Here is a 23,287-nt window from a genome sequence, read left to right as displayed (position 1 = left end):
ACACAGGCACTTTACAGGCATGCATCTATTTATTGATGAGCATATTGATCAGTCAATACAGCTGACAAACTAATAATGTTCCAGCATTCACCTAAGCTCCTTTGTCAGAGGAAACTGAAAATTATACAGGACAGATGATCTTTCAAGATATGAGTTGCAGTCACATCTGATAAAATATGCACGGAGTTAATGTGAGACAGGAAAGTTATTACAGTCAGGCTCAGGAGGAGAAAGCGATAAATATTCTGCTCAGACTGTGACCACACAGAAACAGCCAGTGCCATCTACCAAAATGAAATAGGGAGCACTGCATCCCTTTACATCACTGGGTTCCTGAGGCAAATGATAGAAGGTACACTTCATGCCATTTCTAGTTACCATTTGTCCTGATAAGTACAGACCAAGTGCAACAGTAGTACAGCAAGGCACTTTCATGAAGGTAATTTTTGCCATCCTGAAGGCTACAAATTCACACAGTAATCCAGCATTAACAATGGTGGCCTTGCTCACAGTATGCTAACTGCCCCCTCTTCCAGCCTGACTCATTAGGGACTGACAAAAAAAAAAAAAAAAAAACCTATTTTTAGGCATTTAGAGTTACAGTAAATCTTTAGCCTAGCTGCAAAAGCGTGCTGCTCCATTTCAGCATGGATTGATGAGGCCACAGCATACCCCGTGAAACAAAATGTCTTTTGCCCCAGCAAGAAGAGCAGTCCATAGGATGGTGAAACATCACCAGAAACCAGAGATCACTAACTCCAGGGTGAGGTGAATGGGTCAGCTGAGCTCCTTGCCAGCTGCCTCCCCCTTACACTGATGGCCAGGAGGCTGCTGGCAGACAGGTCACTCTCGCAGAGCAGCTGGGACAAAAAGAGTGGTCCCTGCCCTGACCAAGGATTCACACAGAGCTAGCTTTTCACTGTACTGGCAACATTTCTTCATCTCCTTTTTGGTCATGAGTCTGTGTTCCCTACCCTGACTGCTGTGAGAGGGGTCCACCACTTTCCCAGGGCATGTGGACCTTCTCTAGTAAGGCAACTTCTCTCCTTTCTTCCAGCTCCTCTTATTCACCTTCTCTTGCCTTCTTTACTGAAGGAGAGACTCAAAATCAAGTAAAAACAAATAAACACCCCAAACTAAACCAGAACGGCAACAACCCCTGGCTTCTGCACTGGAAGTTGCTTCCTTCTGTGCTGGTGCACATTCCTCCCTTCGCCCTAGCAGGGCACGAGGCAGAAGCTGTACACTGTCCTAGGAGCAGCTCAGGGCATATCCAAACTGAGCAGTCTGCTGTCCCTTCCCATTGTGCCACGCTGGTAACAAACACCCTATGGAGTAGTTGCTGGATGCTACAGTCAAGAACATGCATCTTTGCCATCTCCCTGTAACGGAATTAGTTTTTGTTTGTTGCTTTTTGTTTTTTTTAATGTCAAAGTTTTATACTGAGTGGAAAACTAAACCTTTCTCTGTCCAGTATCTTTCAAAAAGAGCATGCAAATTCAAAGCTTACCTTGCCTGTGTCAGTTATGCAGGGAATTCACAGCTATTTGTGTGATTTCATATGTAGGACTTGCTTTACAGCCTGATCACAAGTACACTCTGTCTTGAGCACACAAACATCTGGAGGTGTTATCATTAACTGTGTTTTGAAAAACCATATGTGTTAGTAATACCACACCAGAAAGTTTATCCTTCACAAAGGGGCGACATAACAAATTATACAATAAAGCCAAGAGTGGAGAAATGGTAGAAGTATGGATATCACACTCTGCATTTCTAAAATGATCAAAACCATTAGACGCACCAGTCTGATCATTTGTCTTCTATATGAGAGGAATCCTGTAAAAAAAACAACCTTATATTGCAACAGTATATTGTGGAATGGGATAATATAATATAAATTAAACTTCCTGCTTATATGTCACATGCAGTTACTGTTGTAAAGAAAATGCCTCCAGCATAAAAGGCAATGGGCAGAATATTACTAGAAAAATCCTCCTGCTTGGTGGAGATGGGATGAATGACTATCAGACTGTATATTTCACAGCATTTGCAGTAGTCTTTTTCAGATGAGTATGTGGAGAAGTTCTTTTTATCATGAAATTACCATGCCAGAAACAAGGCAAAAAGCATTTCCTGCTATCAACATTAGGATATGGTTAGTATGGACTCTCACATTTTCCATATTTAGTACTGAATAAGGAAGGTGGCCTTTGTCCTGCTAGCAGGCCCGTGCCAAGACTGCTTTCTTCCCAGTCTCTCAGCAGTGGCAATTTTTCCCTCTCACCTGAGGGCTCTATCCCTAGACTACATCTCTACCTGCGAAGGGAGATACTGACAGCTCCCCAACATCAGATTTAAGTGGTGTGCAAGCTGCCAGCCTACAGGAGCAGGAGCAGGCACAGCTGGAAGTGGCTGAAGAGCTAAGCACCCCCAAGAGCCCATGCCAGGACACACACAGACAGCAGCACCCCAAGGCCTGTGCAGCCCACACGTAGCCTGATCAGTGACCAAGAGAGCAGAAACACGTGGGGAGCAGAGTGCTGTGCAAACAGCCATCCTGGAGATGAGCATGGATGTGGATACAGCAATTACCATTGTACAAGCTGGGAAAAGGATCCCTCACCTTCCTGGTTTGTGAGCACCTGCAAGCGTTGGCTTCATTGCACAGATGGCAATGACTTTTACATTTGTTTTCAGTGGAGACAGGAGTAAATTAGTGTGTGTGCTCTGCTAAAAGCACAACTTATTTTTTCTCTGCCTTTTTTTTTTTCAATTAAAAATTACTTGCAAAATAATCTAATTAGAGTTTCCTTCAAGTCTCCTATTAAGACAGTTGAGAGGAGATAATTAAATAAATAGTACTATGGAGTGCAAGAGTTTCAGGTGAGCTCCTTGAAACAAATTACTTTTCTCTAGCTGCTTTCCACTCAGAAGTTCCTAAAAGCAGATACTTTGCACAGCAGTGAAATGTAGTTAACATCTGAGATAAATTGGAATTGCCACTGACAGAAGAAACACTATCCAAGACTGCACACTAGAAACTGGAAAGTGACAGGGGTTTTAAAACAAGTTGCTAATTACTTTGATATGTGGTCAGAACCAAAAGATGAAGATCCTTTGGAAGCTTGTTAACAGACAGATGAATATGACTGGTCTCTCTTCCACAACAGCACTGTCCTCCCAAACAACTTGCCAAAAGAAGGTCAGTTATTGACTTCTAATTGAACAAATTACTGCATTACAGCTGAAGAAAATGTCTTACATTACACTAGGAAGCATAACCTTTAGAAAGTCAAGAGTAACACATTTTGTCACACAGCTGTTCAATCCTACTCTGTATTTACTGTTACAAGTAATATATGCTTTTGATATTTACATCATCATAGTCAATGGAGGAACTCACTATGCTGTTACAGAAAAAAAACACACAAGCACACTTAGTAATCTTTCTAAGGAGTTCACAGCTTAAGAAAGTGATTAAAACATGCATAAAATATGCAGAGTATGAGAAAGCAAGGCAGTCTAAAACAGACCATTTTTACATTCCATTAAAGTTTCCTTCTAGTTTGCTACAAGCATGTTAGGTCTCCACATCAGAAGCCAGGAGAATAGGGAACACAGAGAAATCCTCCTGTTGATGTCTAACTCACCACTCACGACCCCATGTTGCTGAATTAGCTGAGAGACAGTCAAAGCTAAGTTGAACCCAGGCCCACAAACACCGTCAGAAGTCATGACTATTTCTTCCCTCTCCCTGAAATACCTGCACTTTCAGAAGCAAATTAGAAGTTTCATGGTAGTGGTTTTAAAACAAACTATTACCTTCCCAAGCTGGGCACAGAGCTTTCTGAAGAGGCAGCATACCCCATGCCAGCATGCTGCATAGCCAGACCTGGGCTCATGACGTGCTCCAGGTCCTCTGAAACTCAGATACACGAGAGGCCTCCCGGAGAGCGAACGGGAGATGAACTCTGACAAAAATACCAACTTTTAAAAAATGAAATACTTGGCCTGTGGAAGTGCTTTTTGATCATTATAACAACTGGTTTCAACCACTCTGGCGTCTCCTGCCAAGTATGGTTTACTGATGACACGTCATCACGGCACCAGTAACAGACTTGTTGATATGTTAAATAATGGGACTTTTTTCAGATCATTTTTATAGCTGAAAATTCTCATGGCATAAAAGAGTCATCATAGTTATTTCACTGCAGAGAACTGTTATTTTTCCTAGAATAACTTTGAACTCTGTAGCTTTTGGGGAAGGGGGTCATTTTTCAAATAAATCCCAGTTTCCATTCTTCCTGATCCCAAAAGCACAGCCTGCATTAGCTGAAACAGTAACGAAATCACAAAGATATGTATTCAGGCAGTCTGCACATTTTATCAGAGCATTTACATGTTTCTAAATACAAAAAAAGATCTAAAACAAAACTCAAAATTAAAAAAAAAAGTGTTCCAGAAGATACAGACTGAGACTTTGAGCTTCAAAGCTGAGTAAGGGCCTCAGCCACACAAGTCCCAAAGAAACTGATTAATTATGTGGTTGACAATCTCAGTTTATAAGCCAAGTTATTTCCTGGTATAACTTCATTGTCTTCAGTGGAGTTACAGTGGAAATGTATTCAATGGACAGTCATGTTTCTTCTCCAAGAAAAACTTCTAAGGCAGAAGGTTTAAACATGAGTGAATGAAAGTCCTGGGCCAAGATCTACCCTAATTTAAACCCTGTACAAAACAGCTGACTTGGAAGAGAGGGTGTGAGGAAAGGCAAGAAGAGACATGAGTCTATTCTTCCTTTGCTGGGACATTACATCAATTCCCTTAGGTAATGCTCATGTCTCCGAAAAAACACACTGGGAATCCAAACTGCAGTTTGCTTGAGATTCTTTCCTTCGAAGTCTGCAAGCTCATGCATTTCACAAGCAATATGTGCTAGGGGAAGGGCGTGGGCTACTCTCTGCAGAGGACAATGAAATTCACTTCTGTTAGGTACTGCATCAATCCAAGTCTTTTCTGCTTCAAAATGCATTTTATCTTTTTCTAGTATGAGCACCAGAAATGGTGGTTTTAATATGAACACTGGAATTAGTCACCTAGCTTAATCAGAAAATAAAGTTTCATACATTTTTCAATCTCTGTTATTTTTGAATCAAAACCCAGACTGCAAATACAATTATTTTAAAGTGTTGGGTTGGTTTTGACTCAATATTATTTAGCGTTAGAGCTAAATAAGGCTAATAGGTTAAGCAGAACGCACACACCTTTGCTAAGATGAGAAGGAAACAAGACCTCAACTTTTTATTTGCACCATCCCTGAGCGTGAGGAAGTTTTATTGCTTTGCCTGAAGTGTCACTTATGCCAGCAGCAGAAATCTGAATGCCACAGTCCTAAGTGTAGTGAATTCCTAATGTCTTCATTTCTGATTCTTCTGCTGGCAGAAGTTATTTCACTAAAACAAAAGTGATGCAATCGGGCAGTAAATGAGCTCAACATAAACAAAATGGCTCCACAGTAATATTCCTGCTCTAGAAGGATCACTTCCAGGGGAGGCAGCATGAGCCAGCAAGCTGGTCTAGACTAATCACTTGCATTCCCTTCCCAGCTCTCCTCTCATTGACTCTCTCCAGTCAAATCAGATCAAGTTGCATACATTGTTGTAATATCCAACTGGATGTCAGAAGTCCATTTGCTAAGCAACTTTAATGAGATGGAGGTGAAGATGCTTCCTATCTAAAACATCTTGTGATTATTTATACACAGGACCGACACTGGATCAAGAGCATCTCATTTTCCTCATCTGTAAAATGCATCTGCTAACCCTCAGCCTTGTCAAAATGTGTGGAAGTGGAAAAGTCCATAGGATGGATAGTGACCACTGCCATGAAGGAGAGAAGCTGGGACTGTTTCAAGAGTGCTCCCTGCTGGGCTTGCTGTTCTCCCTGCTGAGACCAGCCAGCGAGTGAGACTAGCGGCCCTGTGTATGGCAGCCTCCTCCCACCCTTCCTTTCTTTTCTTCAGCTTCCTCCTGAGTATGCAAGTATTTGTATTCTGCATACAGACCTCCCCTGCTAGAGGAAAATCCAGCCTACTTTTTCTCTCCTCACTTGAGCTCACATCTGTGATCACTAGTTCTTCATCTCAGTAACACGCAAAGCCTGTATCAATTCACCCAGTGTATGCACCTGTATCTGTGTTCTCCCAGGCTCATCTCAGCTGTTGTGGTCCAGCTCTACCACACTTTGTTTTTCCATCTGGCCTCGCCTCCTTTATTTTGGCTATGTCCAATATCAGCTTTTCTCCCTCAGAGCTGCTGCACTCTACCACCTTTCTCAGATGTGAATGCTTAACAGATTTTCTTCCCCATCACCACTGACTCTCATCTCCAGCGATTTCCATCTACACGTACAAGGTTATCACGACTGGAAGTGGACCACATTTAAATATGAAAATAGTTGGGCAGGCTTCCCCCACTTTCCTGTCTTTTCTTTCTCTCCATTAGCTACTGCAAGCCCAGGCACAGGCTCCAGTGTAAGGCACTGCAACAGACAGAAACCGGCTGCTTTTCCTTCAGAGTACATCTGTGAAAAGTCAGGCACCTGTAACTTTGAACCTGATACATTTATTCTACATACCATTTGGTTTTTAGTCTAATACTATGAGAAGACAGCTAAGGAAAGCATCTGCCTGGCTAGATATTAGAGCAGCTGGAAGGGCCATGTGCAAACACCAGCAGTGGCTTGCCTCAGAAGCACTGCCCCGCTCAGCTGCATGCCCACAGGGGTGGCAGCGCGTCGCCTCTTTGCCATTGCACACAGCATGCCCAAGGACCCCAGCAGCAGTCCCAAGGCAGCAAGCAGAGCACTGTTCCTGGACATCTGTGAGCCAACGTCTCACAGTCATAAGACAGAAAGGTGCAATAAAAGCCGTCCCATGGGGTTTTCTTCGCTCTATCAGCATTGCTGTGTATGTGTGGGTGGTGCTCATTAAGAACAACAACACAGCGATAAGCTGACAAGCAAGACAGACCATGATTATGCCCACGTGAATTCTTATTCTGACATTAAAATAAACTATGGTCTTCCATCTTTAGAGTCCATCTGAGAGCCCACTCTGCTTCCATGAAACTATGTGTTTCTCTGCGCCAACCATTTTTTTTTCTGGGAGGGTGGAGGAATACCTTGCAATCTCAATTTCTGAAAAACAGTGTGTGCAGCAGGCATGAGATGGAATAGAGCAAATGCTGTTTCTTTTGAACACTTGAGCAAGCAGGCTTATCACCCTTGTGGGCTGCAGTGCCCCTGGAAGCATTTTTAAAATCTGCTTTCAAAAAGTAACATGATAAGGAGTCTTCTGAAAGCATGTCAGAACTTTTACCCTGCACCACGTCCCAGTCAAAATAGAACATGCTGTGTATTTTGCTAGCAATTAGGGAACAAATTACTACTAATTAGAGAAGAGTCATGACCAAACTTTTCAAATATCAAGATGTTTAAACTACTACAGCTGAGGCAAACCATGGGGGAAAAAAAAAAGTACTGGTGCAGACATCATTATGGATGGAAAATAAGCTACACAGAGATTTTCTTGTACTATAATGACATCCACATTATGACTATGGCTTGAAAAGTAACTTTAGCTAAGAACTGCCACATGGACTCTGAAAGCCAAGGAGAGCTTTTCTGCAAAGGCTAAAAAAATAGGATTTCCTAAGGAAAAAAAAGAATAACACTGATTTAAAATTGCATCTTGTCTAGTGATCTCATTTCCTTAGGATCAGATTCTTATTACCCTCCAAGCATGAGGCAGAGTTAAATCTTCCTGAAAACTAATGTTCTGACTGTATTTAAGAAAATAGGTTCCAACTGAGCAAAGCTGAATTAATTAGTTTTGTTCTGCAGTGTGTGGAGCCTTCTCCTACTCTTGGGCACAGAAGTAGGAAGTGGGGAGGGGATTCCTACTGCTTTAATTTTGAAAAGGGTCAGAAGTGGGTTAAGTGTCACCCTTTGCTGTCTGTCTGCAGCTGGAAGAACAGAACAATCCTGTAGGGCTTTTTCTATAACTGAAATCAATGCAATCACAGCTAGTGTGGTGATACCACTAGCTCCAGTTTGGAAACACAGAGAGGATTTTGAACTACTGGCACGGGTGAGCACTTTGTTTACCTCACTAGAAATTCAAGGTTGTGCTTAGCTTTAAGTTTGATGGTTAGAACATAATCAAAATCTTGACAAAGATTTTGGAGGATGTCTTTAAAGGGGGGTAGAGAGAGAAAAAAAAAAATTATACAAAAATATAAGTAGCAAGACCTTAGCCCATAAACTGAAACTGAGAACTAGTTATCCAGTGCAACAAAATCCAAAGTATTATTTCAATTTCTGCAAGTTCGTTAATTCCATTTGCTGACCATTACTTTAAGATGTTATAGCTGATTACTTCCAGGGACAAGTACACAAAACACTGAAAATAAGTGGTTGCAAGGAAAGCATGCCAAGATGCAGAAGGAAGCTATTTAGCCACTTATGTATTTACCTTACACGGTTTAAAATCTGGAGGGAACATTTTGTTGTTGCTTTTTTCTTTTTTTTTTTTTTTTCTTCAGAAATTAAATGATTATGAACACTTCTGGTTTTGAAGCTGTAAAGCATCCTGGTTCAAAACCTGCCAACCCTGATGGGGTTATGGGAAATCTAAAGAAACCCATGTGTCATTCCCCCTCCGCCCCCCTCAAAAAAAAAAAAAAAAGGTCATCTGTTCATCCAACCCCTAGCACAACAAATGGAATTCTGTTTTGTCTTTTTAACAGTACAAGCCATTGTGACCAAAAAAAAATAAAAAAATTGTTGGGGGTTAGCACTGAAAACCTCTCGGTATTCTTTTTCCAGCATTGTTACATGGGTAAATGATTAATGCTGTAATGTCTTCCACCGCCAAGTGTTTGTGGGCCACAAAGAGTGAAAAGGTCTTGACTGCCCCCATAAGCAAAGCTGAACTCCACACACAGTTCAGGGGAGCTGCTACATGAGAATTCATATAGAAAAAAAAATGCTGGTAAAATTTTATAAACTGGGCAAGCTGATGGTTTGTGCATCTCACCTGGAAACATTTTGTTCCTCCAGCTCTTGTTGTACGCTTCCTGACCAAACGGTTCATCTGGGAGTATGACCCAACACTAGGTAGGTTACATTTTGTTGTATATATGTGGTACATTGCATATAATAGCATGTCTGAAGTAATGGAAAATCATAGAGTTAAAATTTTGAGCCTCGGAAAACATTTAAATTTGCTGTAGAAAGCTTCTGTATGGTCATTTAAAGCTGAAACAAATTATTACCTAAGAAGGCAGAACAGAGAAGCAGTAATGCACTCAAACAAAAGTGGAATTAATATACAAGTCACAATCCTGCCCACACAGAGGTCAGTGGGAATTTTGCCTCTGAAAGCAATTGCATTATTATTTCCACTCTGAAAATTAAAGTATTTAACTTGTGATCAGTTTTCTGCTTTTGGATAACCCAGCCAGCGATTGCTGGAGAATAAACTTTCTGGGATATGTAACTCAAAAATTCAAGGGGAAAAAAATGTGTAGGTATTTACACTCTGCCTACACTTAGCTAAGTTCATAGTCCTCACCTTTCAAACATACATTGCATCTCACTTCTAGAGTAAGCAGATAGGGACACCAGGCATCAGAAGTGCATCAATGTGTCCTCTCCACAGCTCCCACTCAGCTGGGTTGGGTCTGGCACTGTTGGGAAGTTGGCACAGATAGCTCAAAAAGATTTCAGATTCTTTGAGTTAGAAGCCTTTGAAAATTTGAGCCAACTTCTGACTAGTTCCGAAGTTAGTCTATTTGAATGCTCAGCACCATAGAAAATCCAGGCCAAGAAGTCTGAGATGAGGTGTGAAGTAAGGAGCTGGGAAGTTTCCTTTTCTCCTAAAGTGTGTTGCCATCTTCTTCCTAACCTGCCTTTGGAGCTTTGAATAAACATCGTCCAGTTAAACATCTCTTTCTTTCTCAGGGTTCCTTCTCTAAGAGGTCACGCTAAAGAAATAGAGAACAATATAAGCTTGCATAGCAGAAACAAACAGGATTAAATTTTAATACACTTTATTACAAAACCCAGGCAGCCCTTTCAACAAAGGAAAGTTTCTAGTATCATACTATGTTTTTTTGTCTGGTAAGATGAAGAAATGACAGATATCAGAACTCTCATCATGGGAAAGTAATTCTCAGAACAATCTGAACTCAAATACATTCTTTTACCTGCTAATATAATTCACTGATGAATATGTTGATGTCACCTGTCCTGCACAGTAGGATGTTCAGTATAATATTTTATTAAACTTCACATTTCCATCATTTATATGCCATTTTCAGAACCTGACAATAGAAGACCATAATTATACAAAAGATTTTATATACTAAGTTTATTACTGTCTTATCAGGACACTGCATGCAAAAACATCATAGTTGTGTTGTTGAAGCACACAAACTAAAATATATGATGCAAGATTTAGTATTTTTTGCCCCATTATGAAGGCTCTACATCCTTTTTGCTGCATAAGGCTTGACATTTGTTTCTGTTTTTACAAATTAACACAACTGCAAACCAACCATGGCCCTCAGGATTGTCTTCTGTTAGCAAAGTGAAAAGCTTTCATGCATACAATACTCCTATTTCAATACAATTAAGTCACAGAATCACAGAATCGTCTAGGTTGGAAGACACCTCCAAGATCACCGAGTCCAACCTCAGCCCTAACACTAACAAGTCCTACACTAAACCATATCACTAAAGGGCTACATCTAAACGTCTTTTAAAGACCTCCAGGGATGGTGACTCCACCACCTCCCTGGGCAGCCCGTTCCAATGCCTAACAACCCTTTCAGTAAAGAAGTTCTTCCTAACATCCAACCTAAACCTCCCCTGGCGCAACTTTAGCCCATTCCCCCTCGTCCTGTCACCAGGCATGTGGGAGAACAGACCAACCCCCACCCCTCTACAGCCTCCATTAAGGTACCTATAGAGAGCGATGAGGTCTCCCCTGAGCCTCCTCTTCTCCAGGCTAAACAACCCCAGCTCCCTCAGCCGCTCCTCGTAAGCCTTGTTCTCCAGACCCCTCACCAGCTTCGTTGCCCTTCTCTGGACTCTCTCGAGCACCTCCATGTCCTTCCTGTAGCGAGGGGCCCAAAACTGAACACAGTACTTGAGGTGCGGCCTCACCAGAGCCGAGTACAGGGGGACAATCACCTCCCTAGACCTGCTGGCCACACTGCTTCTTATGCAAGCCAGGATGCTGTTGGCCTTCTTGGCCACCTGAGCACACTGCTGGCTCATATTCAGCTGCCTATCAACCAGTACTCCCAGGTCCTTCTCTGCCAGGCAGCTTTCCAACCACTCATCTCCCAGCCTGTAGTCTTTTCTGACTTACTGAATTCTACAGTCTCACCCAGTTTAGAGGAAAACAGCCTAAGCTATGTATTACGGCTATTATGAAGCTAAGTGCTTTAAGCTGCTCAGAGGAAAAGGTTTGAGAAATGCATAAACTAATAAACTATTGTCAATAATCACAGAAATCTCTCATGGAAGAAGCACACTAGATACTTTTTTTAAGTACTATTTTTCAAACCATGTATCACAACAGGATTCAGAGGAGGCTCTGAAGTGTTACAAATCTCATGATATTCTAACCGTTGTTCAGGCCTTCAGAGATCAAACATAAAGGGACTATACTTTCAAAAGCTTTGAGAAAGTGCTTTGGAGAATCTACTTCTGTCTTTATCAAGGTCATTCTCTGGTGCCTCAGTGTCCAGTTACCTGTAAACATCACTGAACTGATTACTGAGAAATTTTACCAGATTTTTTTCTTCTTAGCAGTAATGGACTGATGGTTGGGTGGAAAGAGGGATATCTATATATTCCACCAATTTAAAAAAGTTTAAGCTGTGTCACTAAGACATTTGCCCTAAATGGAGATTATTCAGTTTTTGTCAAGTAATGTTCAAAGGGTAGAAGTAAAACAGATGCAAACAATCTAGCTGCTGAGCAACAGGAGCTTTTGCCAGAAATCACTGGGGCTGTGACAAGTGTCATGTTTACAGTTTATTTCTTATGTCAAATTCTCTACTATCCATTAGACCTCTGATGCAAAGAAACCCCAGATAATTCCTATTTTAAGAAAAGCTTTCTCCAAGCTCTACAAGGCTGGATGGAAATTCAACATTATTCTAAGTTAAATATCAGGGTAAATAAAAAAAAAATACAACTTATGCTCTTAATTCAAGGGTGGCACATTTTAACTGAAAAGGAAAAACACACATTATAAATATTCTTTACTACTCTAACCTGCCAGAAGAAAATGAAGGACAATATTTTTAGCAGCATCTGGACATGCTGCTGTATCTCCAGGAGCCAAATTACAAACCACAAAATAACATTTTCTGGTGGGAGCAGCACCACTGAATCTTGCAAATCTTGGCACATGGAGCCGCCAAGGAAGTCAGGGTTTTGCACCTCTGCCACTTCTGTGCATGATGTTGGCTCTGTGCAAGCACTGGTAAGACAGCTGCATCTTCACAAAAGTACATACCACTGTGCTTTTTATTTGACCATTCACAGCCAAGGGATAAGAGCTGCAGCAAAGGTCATTTTGTGGGGAGTGCAAACTGTCAGCCTTGACTACTCCATAATTTCTGCTTAACTGGCAAGTCATTGTCACCATCTTGGCGTGTTTTTATTTTTTATTTGCTTATTTTTTTGAAAAGGTGCCAAATCACTCAGACTAATTAGTTACCCGGTATTATCAAGGTGAATGAGTTTCCAGTTTCTATCTTTATTTATAATAAATCACACAAGTATCCCATGTGTGCAACAAAATTAGAAGGTTCAAAGAGAGAGACTTACAGAGAAATAGGCTGGAACTGCATGTTTTTAAAAATATATTTATATGTATTTTTAAAATACAGTTTTCTAAAACGTTAAGTATATGAATTCAGCATTAAACTTAGTCACTTTTAGTTAGTTAAATATGTACAGAGAAAGGGGATTAGGCTACCACATGAATTTCACCAAAAATTCATTAAATGTTTTAAAAATAGAATCCAACTTGCCAATTAATAAGCAGATTCACTGTGATGTTAGAAAGCCTAAAAACCGCCTTGGCCTAGCTGGGGCACCATTTAACCCACAGCCTAAAAGCACTTCACAAACATATGCAATGTCTCTGTGGTAGATTTAATACAGAACTGGAAATTTGTGCTATATTTCAGTTTGGCTCTGCAGACAGATTCGTTAAAAAAAAAAAAAAAAAGAACTATGAAAACAAGCATTCCTATGTATGATTTCAGTAGGGCCTGCCAGGAACTGGGTGGCAGCAAGCTGATGGTTTGCCTGCCACCACGGTGGCTTGGCTGGGGGAAGAGCTTGCAGCCTGCGAGCAGCAAGCAGCTGCCCTCACAGCCCTCTTGGGGTTCAGCTGCCTTTTGTGGCTGGTTGCCCCAAAGACAGACATGCATAAACGCCTAACACCTGCTGCCAGCCACCATCTTGTCAGGAATGGACGTGCTCTGTGGGGAGGAGTTTCAAGGCAGAGGTGTGAAGGCCTTCATTTGGCCACCCACCTTCTGTGGGGAAAGTTCTGGCTTGAATGCAGGACTCCCACGGATCTCAGTGATCCAGGACTTCATGTCACAGTTGTAAAGTGTGTTGTGGATAGCTGCTCTTTTTGATGCCAGGAATTAGGAATAACAGTCTGGATCTCAGCAATTGCCCCCGTGAGCTATTGGCTGTGCCCATAATTTACTGTACCTTCACTCTCCTCAAAGATAGATAGGTACCGTGGTCTGCCGTCAGACAAGTGATAATTAATGGATTCAGCATCCCTGATTTTAAAAACAGGGCAAGTCATTAAGGGAACCAGTCTATTCATTTTTCCAGAGAGGGTAGAAAGAAGGAAGAAGCTCAAAGCATCAGCTCATCAGCAGACAGACAGCACTGATGCTTGCAAATTACCTCATGAGCAACAGCAAATTACCTGCTTCCATCAGCCATGACAGGCAAGGAGAATCTCCTGGCTCAAAAGATGAAAAAAGAAAATTAATCATAACTATGGCTAAGTGGGTGCTTTTTAAAATAAGTTTTGCAGTATTTCACTGAAAACACATTTGCTGTTTTAACATATCAGGACAATTCACTCCTCTAGAAGCTGAGCTGGGGTAACCAAGTTCAAAGAAAAAAAAAAGAAAGAGGTGAAAAGAGCAAATTATGAGCTCAGTTGTGTTGTTTGTTCTAAATTAGCACTTTGATGTACAAATGTGGGGAATGAGGTGTTTTGAGACACAGGAACTTACAACATCCATTGTTGCCATATAGGGAAGAAAACCACACAAATAAAACCTCAAGGAAGTGCAGGAGACAGGTTCCTCAGTTTTTTCCTTGATTTTGTCACTGATTTGTTGCCTGTAGTCTCTCTGCCTCTGCTTCTCACCTATAAAATCCTTCATCTCATGGAAGCATTGTAAATCTTTTAACTCTAAGGGTACCAGTTACTTTAAGACTCTTACATCAAAGGCACACAGAAACACCATTTCTTCAAAGACATAATTTTAAATAAGTGTCTGCTTATAAAATAACAGCAACCAAGGAGTTAATATTCTTGTTTACCTTTCTAAAACTCACTTGGCTTTCTCACACTGTTGCTAGATGTCTTTCTCTAGCTGAACACATATTTCATACAGCTTTGCTAATTCTCTGAAAGGAAAATTGTCTCCGAGCAGATAATCAGCAGAACAGTGCATGACAGACTGGCCCATCTATGAAGCTGAAACAGAAAACATGGAGTTTATTTAACATGAATAGGATAGAGAAAAGACAATTCTTTACGGTTTCTCTTCTTAATAGTAAAGAAGCACGTGTCTTAAGAAAAATCATAATTTTGCTAGGATTACTAGATTAAAGGTAACATTTTTAAGAGTATTTGCTCCCTTTCAACTACGCCAGGATTTCTTAAAGTTGCTCAGGTTTTTGTTCACTCTTTCTCAACTAGGACATGGGAAAAAGCAAGTTGGTGTTTCTACAAAGTCCTATTTACTCAACATATATTCAGCTCAGAAGACACCATTAAGCATGCATAAAACGTGCAGGAATCAGTCAAGATGTGACAGCAATTTGTACCAACTTATCTCCTATTAGCTCGATTATGAAAGGCCCATGATAACAGCATTGTTCTCCAGCTGAACATGAAATGTTCAAAAGACTGTACAAAGTTACAAGTGCTTGATGGAGGGACAGAGATACCCCTGTTACTGCCCTGAGTTATCTGTGACAAGATAATTTCTTCTTCTTTAGACCAGCTCAGGACATATAAATTTCACCACTGTAGCAATAACAGCAGAAAACACTTTGGGAAGACAAAGTTTATCTTGGCAAGAAGACTTTTCCTGCTGGAAATCTTGTTGCAAGGATTTTTTTTTTTCTTAAAATATGTAAATAAATAAATAATAAATAAACCTATTAGAAGGGTAATTTTGCCTATATAACATCTGTAGCTGGGGATTCTGGCAGCAAAATTATAATATTCAGGGACCACAAGGGCAGTTTGCAGATATGATACATAACGTAATTAATATTACAACCCTGCCGAATATTTATAGCCTAGACCAGGCTTCCGAGTTTCTTTTCTACACCCTAAGAAGGACAGATCTGTACAAACAATAAACAGAGCAGAGTGTGAATATATCCAAACTATCTTCCATCAAAATTGTTGAGAACCAGAAGCATCTTAGCTGTGGCAACCAAGACCTCACTAAGAATAGTTTATCAAGAAAAAGATGCAAGAACTATCTTCCTGGACTAACTTTGTGCCAATGCAGCCATGAAAAAGAGCTGAGGTCTGCAGGTCCAAGGACGGTTCTCAAGGACTGTCTTTGCTCTCCTGTTTATTCAGCCAATACATTCCCTGGACATCTGGAATACAGACTGAATACAAACTCTTTGTCCCCAGAATTGTTTTCACTTCTGCAGACTGCAAGTTGAAGAAACACACATCTTTGTATACTGTAGATCTCTAGTTTTCTTGACTTGGGGCTCACTCAGCAAATTTGTCTTAATGCTCCTGAAGGCTTACTACCTGCCTTTACTATAAAAATATTGATTCCCAGCAGCACAGCTGAGAGAGAAACTGCCCAGACAGCAGACAGAGCTTTTAACAAATGGGTCCATACTAAAGTAACTGTTAATAAATCATTAGCTGATGGTCCTTTCAGCCCTGGAGTGTGAAGGTTGACAGAACAGCAGCCCCAGGATGAAGGCAGACTGGGGAGGTCCTTTCCTCTCAGCCCTTTCTTCCTCCTGCTGCCCAACAGGATACTGCAGTCTATACAGTGCTGTAGAGCAGACCATTGATATGCTTGTGATTGAAAATACCTGTTCTTCATAGCAAGGAAAAGAAGGGGAAGAGAGGGAGACCATCATCTTGCAAAACTTTGCTTCCAGCATATTTCATCTGAACAGCCATGTTGACAACTACAGCTTATCCAAGTGCATAGCTAGAAATAACATATGTGGTCCATTACTGGCTTACAGCCAAAATGGGATGTAATGTTAACTAACCATTTGGGGCTAGGAGGAATGGCTGCCAACTTGTGTTTCAGTGAATGCCATGATAAATGTGTATACGCTTAATAGTTTGCTGGAAAACAGCCTTATTTTCACACCAGACTCTAACCATTAATGTCCTCAAATTTTATTAACAAAATTACTTATTCCTTCTGCTTCAGTGCTTAACAGACTCAGTTCCCTTAATAGTCCAGATTGTGCCTTGCTACTTATCTTCCTGGAGTTCTGTTTTCTCCCCACTTCAAAACAGTAGAAACACTGCTTAACTTGATATAGATTCAATCCACGTTATATCACTTTTACTAGCCTTCTCAGCAGCAGGAATTTGTACTGCATGTATTATGGAAATGAGCTGTGAAAACACTCTCGATTTCTCTGAGGTGCCTGTAAGGAAATGGACTGCTATGGCATAGAGCACCTTAAACCCCTGACACAGGCTTCAAATGCTCAAAAACTTGAAATGATGAAACTGTAATTGAGAGCAGCAGAGGAAGACATTTTAAATAACATGGGAAGCAGTTTTCTGGAAGCATGGTTTGTTTTCTTTCATATGGGTCTCAAGATATTTCTGATGCCAGTAATAAAAATATGCCCTTTTTACTGTAGCTGTACACACAGCAAAATCAGGAATGGCAGAGGCTCTTCTTGCTGGAGCTACAGCTGCAAAGTATTTTGCCCCCACTTTTCTTGCTCATCATATTCCAACATGTTCTCCAGATGAGCAGAAGTTTCCAGTGCTTGCTTCTGTACTGTCAGGAGCACAGGCTTTTGTTTTGCTTGTTTTAGGTGTGAGACAAGTCTCACTGGTTAGTTTTCATTTATGTTGGCAGAAGTAAGGTGAAATACACACGGCTTCTCTAACAAAGACTTCTTGCCATAGACAAAAAAAACATAACCAGAAATAGAAATAGTTTATTTAGACTTAAACTTGTCACGTGCATAATTCCCACCAGGAACAAATGTCTCTGCTTCATGTTTGGTAGGAAACTTGAATCAGAAAATTAGAAACACAGTTGAAGTCTTGAAGTTTACTCCCTACTAATTAGCACTGCTCCAGTTTTGTCAGTTTTGTTTTAGCTTACGTTAATTAATCCAGTTCCCAAATATCTGTGCACATTTTCTTTGCCACTCTCAGCAAAAGCTGGGTAAGGACAGAATGTATGGGAAAGGAAATTAACACCATTCCCTCCTCTCAAAAGAAACCCAGTGCTTACACCCAGGAGAATGTCATATGCAGCAGAAGCCAACAAACAGACATTTCCCTTTATTTTCAGAGTTTTGTTCATTTTAAAGTTTTGTTCAATAAAACTACTCTAGCTTTTCTATTTGGAGGCCAAAATATGTTAACTATTAAAAATATTGTTAAATATTAAATATATTAATATTAAATATGAAAATATTAATAAATCAAGAAATAAGCTGTGTTTTTGTAGGCTAGTTTTATATATCCCACCTATACTACCCAAACAGGAAAATTTGGGAATGCAATAGATCTTTTCATGTAAAGATAAGAACTATATAATCTAGTGTAGCTATGCAGGCATTAGCCATTTATTTTGCTTCTCTCCTTATTAAAAGGAAAGTAAACATTATAAATCCAAACTGCTCACTGAGCAGCAGACCTCACAGAGACACTTCTGAATTTGTTCTCCAAATTTCATACTGCAATAATTTCTGTCTTTCCGTATGTCCTCCTGCTCCACAGAGCACCCTGTGTCTATCTAATGTCCCCTAATGTCTTTAAACATCTGCATGCACCAGGGGCAGCCCACAGCCTGGCTTGTGCAGAGGCACGCTCCTGCTTAGTGCCCAGAGGAGATGCTGGCTCTTCCTGTATCTCTGCAGGGGCATTGACAGGGTCTCTACCCTCCACCCAGCCCTTATTTTAGGGAAACCTAAGATAATAGAAATAATTGAGAGCTTAGCCTTGGACTGAAAGCAGAAACTAAAAACAGGTTGGCAAGCTAGGACACATTTGGTGGCTGTAGTGACTGTGACATGACATTTTTGTGCTTGCTTTAATCAGGCTAGTTTGGGAACGCCTGCTGTACTGCAGTCACAACTCTGGTTGCAGCAAACATGTAGCCTCATCAAAGGGAGCCAAAAAAGCCAAAAGTGATATTAGAAAAACACTCCTTCGCACATCACCAAACAGATTCCAAAAGTAGCATTCACAATAGCAGATTACACATGAAGCAGACTAAAGTCCCTAGAATTGAACTGAACAGCACCACAAATACCTTCCTTTACATACATTTGGTTTGTATTTGTGGCTTGACATAAATGTTCATGTAGTATGATAACCATACATCCAAAGCACAACACAGGTTCTGTATACCCTTCTGGAACTTTTCCTTCTGTATTTCCTGAGTCTTGGGGTTACATGTGCAGAAACACTTAAGGCACGGAAGAATGCAAGCCCAACTGTCGGAGCTCTCAGTCACATGCCTGTTTTGTGGTTTTTTTTTTCATTGCCTTTAACTACTACTTTTTCATGAGATAGTAATAACAGAATTTTATTGATAAAGTAAATAACACAACTATGCTTATTTGGTGATTTGTAGTATATGTTACTAAAGAGACATATGGGGACATACAGCATTAGAACTGTTCTAAATACACAGAGCTGTGGTTCCTGTAAAATCACTGATGGTTGCAAAATGAAAGCCCTCCTGTAGGGAAATAATGGATGGAGTGAGTAACAGCCTGATGCAAGCAAGAAAAATACATTTAGCTGAGTTTCAAAAAGAGCTGGGATTGGGGAAGAAGGCAAGAGAGACTTGCCCAGTTGGGAAAGTACATTCGAGTTACAAGAGCTTTATAAAAGGTGATAAGTTCCTGAAGCAGCAAGGAAATGCAGAGGGGACAGACTTCACATAGGCAGACTGAAGGAAAGCCCTGGAGAACAGTCTCAAATAGTACCAAGATTAGTAAATTGGGTTCCCAATGGGCTGTCACTTTTCTCAAATGTGATAGAGATAAATGCCATCGTGACGGACATCAAAGACTGCAGAAGTCAAAATGAGGATGGAGTTTATTTGAAAAAGAGAACAGGAACCTGTATCACATAATCAGAAATAGTTATGGGAAATTTTGGTCTTTTGAACATACTTCTGCATCACCATCTAACAAGATTTTTACCCTAACTGAGAAGATCATGCCTATTAACTGTAGCTTTTCTGTCTGGAAACTCAGCTATAATTATTACACAAAAGCTCTTTTTCTGGGTCTCTTGCAGCTCTCAGGTCCAACTGGCTGAAAGCCACCATGAGACCAAAGTTTCTTACAGTATTTTTGTATGCTCTGGTATTATTAACCTTTCTTGACAAAAATTAAATAGAATTCTGTATGGATATAAAACTTGTGTCCCTCTGTACTTAGAAGCAAACAAAAGAGCCCAACCTGATTTTAAATGTACATATAAAATAACATACATCATTGTTCCATCTTAACTAAACCTACTGCTATAAGTTTTCTTCCTAAAAGCAATAAGCCCTTACAATGTAAATATTTCCTTCCTGAAGGGTCACACGCCCCTGCTATTTATTGCCTGTTCAAAGCAAACAAGTATTGAAAACATCTTTACATCACTACAAATACAGACTAAGATCCAGCAATTACTCCTCCGACAGTAGTTTTTCCTCTAGAAAATATAATCTTCTGGAACAAATGTATTCAATAGATCAGGGTAGCCATGAGCAAATAAGATTGATAAATGACCATCTAGGTCTTACAGGTCAAAACTCTATGAAATATCACAATAAGCATAGCACGAGGATGCGATGTGATCAAGCTGTGACTGAATAACATATCCATGGAAAGTCTGCAGAATATAGGCTTCAAAACTTTCTCTATATAATTTTAGTTGTTTTTTTTCCTGCATTCTTATAAATCAGGTTGCTGAGAAGAATAGGGAGATTTGTAACACACCAACACAGAGAGGGGAAGTGCTTTTTGTATTTGTTTTTTGTTGTTGTTGGTGGTTGTTTTTATTGCTCTTTCCAAAAATTCATTATTTCCAAAGCTATTCAGCAGTTGTTGTAATTCAAAAAAAAAATTTTACCCAGTTCCCATTAATGAATTATTGTGGCAGTACATTATAGACTGAAAAACAAACCAGTTGCTATTACTTCCAATACATTTCTCAGGCCTTTCAACAGGCATAAATATTTCTGGAATAAGCTTTAATTTTTCAAACAAAGTAACTATGAGAACCAGGAGTGCTTTGCAAAGCAAGAGTGCTGGGGGATTGCAGCATTATAAACAACGGAGGGCATTCAGAGCCATGCAATCAACAACACCTTAGATTAGTTACTAGGAATAAGAGCAGAACTGCAGCACACGCCCAAACCAACAAGACTGGGTCTTATGACCAAGTAGATCTGGATATGAGTACTATATTTCCACAGTACTAACAGCATCAGGCACACCATGACTGCCACAGCCTAACACATCTCTGAGGTTTATTTTCCATCTATAATGTTTTAGCCACATAGATGTAGTTATAAAACATAGGCATCACCAGGCATAAGTGATATTCTGGAGCTCAGAAAACTGCCAGAATCATCTTGGGAGCTTTTATCAGGAGGCATCTGGCACAGTGCTACACTTTGCTCTTTCTACTTGCCCATGACAATATGCGAGGACAAGACATTTGCAGTATGAATTCATCTGACCAATTTTAGACTTCTAAATGCTTCTGAAGTATGATTCATCCCAGGAAAGATATCAGACAAAGTATATCCAGCACATATTTTACCTCATTGACTAATTGGAGTCAAGGGTACTTAGCTGAGACACAGACACCTGCATTGTCAATAGTTTCAGTTAGGGATCCAGAAGGTATCTCAAGTCATCTTTCCCTTTGTCTGCACATCTTAAAATAAAGAGTAGCATAGGGAGAATAAAATTAATAAAATTTAAATCAAGATAGCACATTTCTAAACTAACATGGGAACTTAAGGTTTTAGGGTGCTTGATGTGCACAGACTGGAAATCATGACTTCAGGGCTCATAGCATCCGACCAGATTCTTCGGATGTTTCTGTTCCCTTGAACAAGAAGCTATGGCTGCCAAAATGTTTTAAACATCCAGCTCCTTTACACTCCTCATTTAAATTCACCCAGCTACTGCACATTCCAGAGCACAGGAACAGATTCATTTTTACTAATATATATCAACACTAAGCTGGCCCCAATCAGTGTTACTCATCCAGGACCAAATTCTACCCTAAAGCAGACAGCCAAAGTGAGTTAAAATTGCAGCATAAAACACCAGCAATTTAGAACCATCTATTTAAAAAACTCAGCTATCTCTTAAGAATCACACTGCTTTTCTGCAGCAAGTCTACTTCTTGAAATTTATTCTCCAGTTTCTCAGAGAAGAGCCCTATGACCTACTACATTCTGCCTCCTAAGAAGAGAATTTCACAAATATGCTGCAAAAATGGACAGATACAGGTATTTTCTGAAGTTGGGCAGACCAATTCTCAACAGCTACTTGTCAAACAGGGCCAGCTGGTCACATGCATTCAAGCATTTTAAGACATAAGTGAGTAAAGAGATAACACCGCATTACTCCTTCAGAGAACTGTCTCCTCTTCACTCTCCCCCAAAGAAATGAAGCATAAGATCCTAAATGACTTTGGATAGGGAGTGCTACTCAGGGAGTCCCAACCTAGCACTGAACATTTTATTAATTGAAATAATTTGCTCAAGGAGCATCACTGCAGCTTCTGCACCAAACCACAGTTTCTGCTTTGCTGCATTCCCCTGAGGAAAATGCTGCAGGTAAGACATCATACAGAAGGGAAAAATAAGACATGCTGAGGGACTTAGATGTATCTTACTCTATTCTGTAGGAATAGCCCCAGGATCATATCAGCTCCTTCAACAGCCTTGCAATAATGAATAGAAGGGGGCTTTCCTGCCTTTAAAAATTCAGTCTTCATTGCCTGAAGCCCTATACAAGATTGGTTGCCATCTGCCTAATTAAATTGACCATTTGTCCCTATTAGAGACAGCTGTGCTACTTAAAGCAATTAAGGTGGCACAGGAGGGAAGTAACATTTTTTGTTTTGGAAGAGAGTGTTTGTAATGCTGACATCTCTGAAAAAATCCTAACTATGAAGAGGTGATACATTCAAGTATGTAACAAAACAAAAAAGACATACACCAAACACGAGCCCTTTCAGAAGTTTTAGTTCAAGAAATGTCTTTCCTTCAACATATCCTTCATTTCTTTTGGGGAGATTTACACCAAATAAAAGAACTGTGTCTCTGACAATGCAAAGCATTCATAGTCACTGACCACAGTTTTACAGCATATGTATTTGCCTTTTGATATAGGACATCTGTGAGCTAGCAACAGTAATAAATCTAAATGTTAGCACAGATCATTTTCCAAGTTTTAGGTCAAATGCTATCAAATTTAACTTATCAGCTCATTAAGATAAAACAACCCATTTTGTCAGTAGTTGCCTGGTTCCAGAATCTGGGACACAGTAAATAGGCTCCTTTATTCTATAGTTTGTGTGAATGCTTAATGCTCGCTGGCTATCCTTATAAATCATATACAGAGAAATCACTGCTTGAACTCTTGCTAGAAGAGGGGAATGTGATGATTTCAGCATGTTTCAAAGAGACATTCCTAAAATAACCAACCA

General features: G+C 40.2%; 1 protein-coding gene across 5 annotated transcripts in view; it reads left to right on the top strand.

The window, feature by feature from the left end:
- Nucleotides 1-23,287, top strand: part of RERG (RAS like estrogen regulated growth inhibitor) — a 109,227-nt gene that overhangs the window by 80,685 nt on the left and 5,255 nt on the right. For 4 of the 5 annotated variants that reach the window (XM_083843895.1, XM_083843894.1, XM_083843893.1 and 1 more), the window contains one exon: nucleotides 9,124-9,180. The exons of the other annotated variant lie outside the window; for it this stretch is intronic. In XM_083843895.1, the coding sequence (XP_083700021.1) occupies nucleotides 9,124-9,180 (57 nt within the window). The remainder of the gene's footprint in view (nucleotides 1-9,123; nucleotides 9,181-23,287) is intronic. 5 annotated transcript variants of the gene reach the window in all.

This window comes from Anser anser (genome assembly GCF_964211835.1).
Source record: "Anser anser genome assembly, chromosome: 1".
Taxonomy (NCBI): Eukaryota; Metazoa; Chordata; class Aves; order Anseriformes; family Anatidae; genus Anser; species Anser anser.
This window is presented reverse-complemented; position numbering and strand designations above follow the sequence as displayed.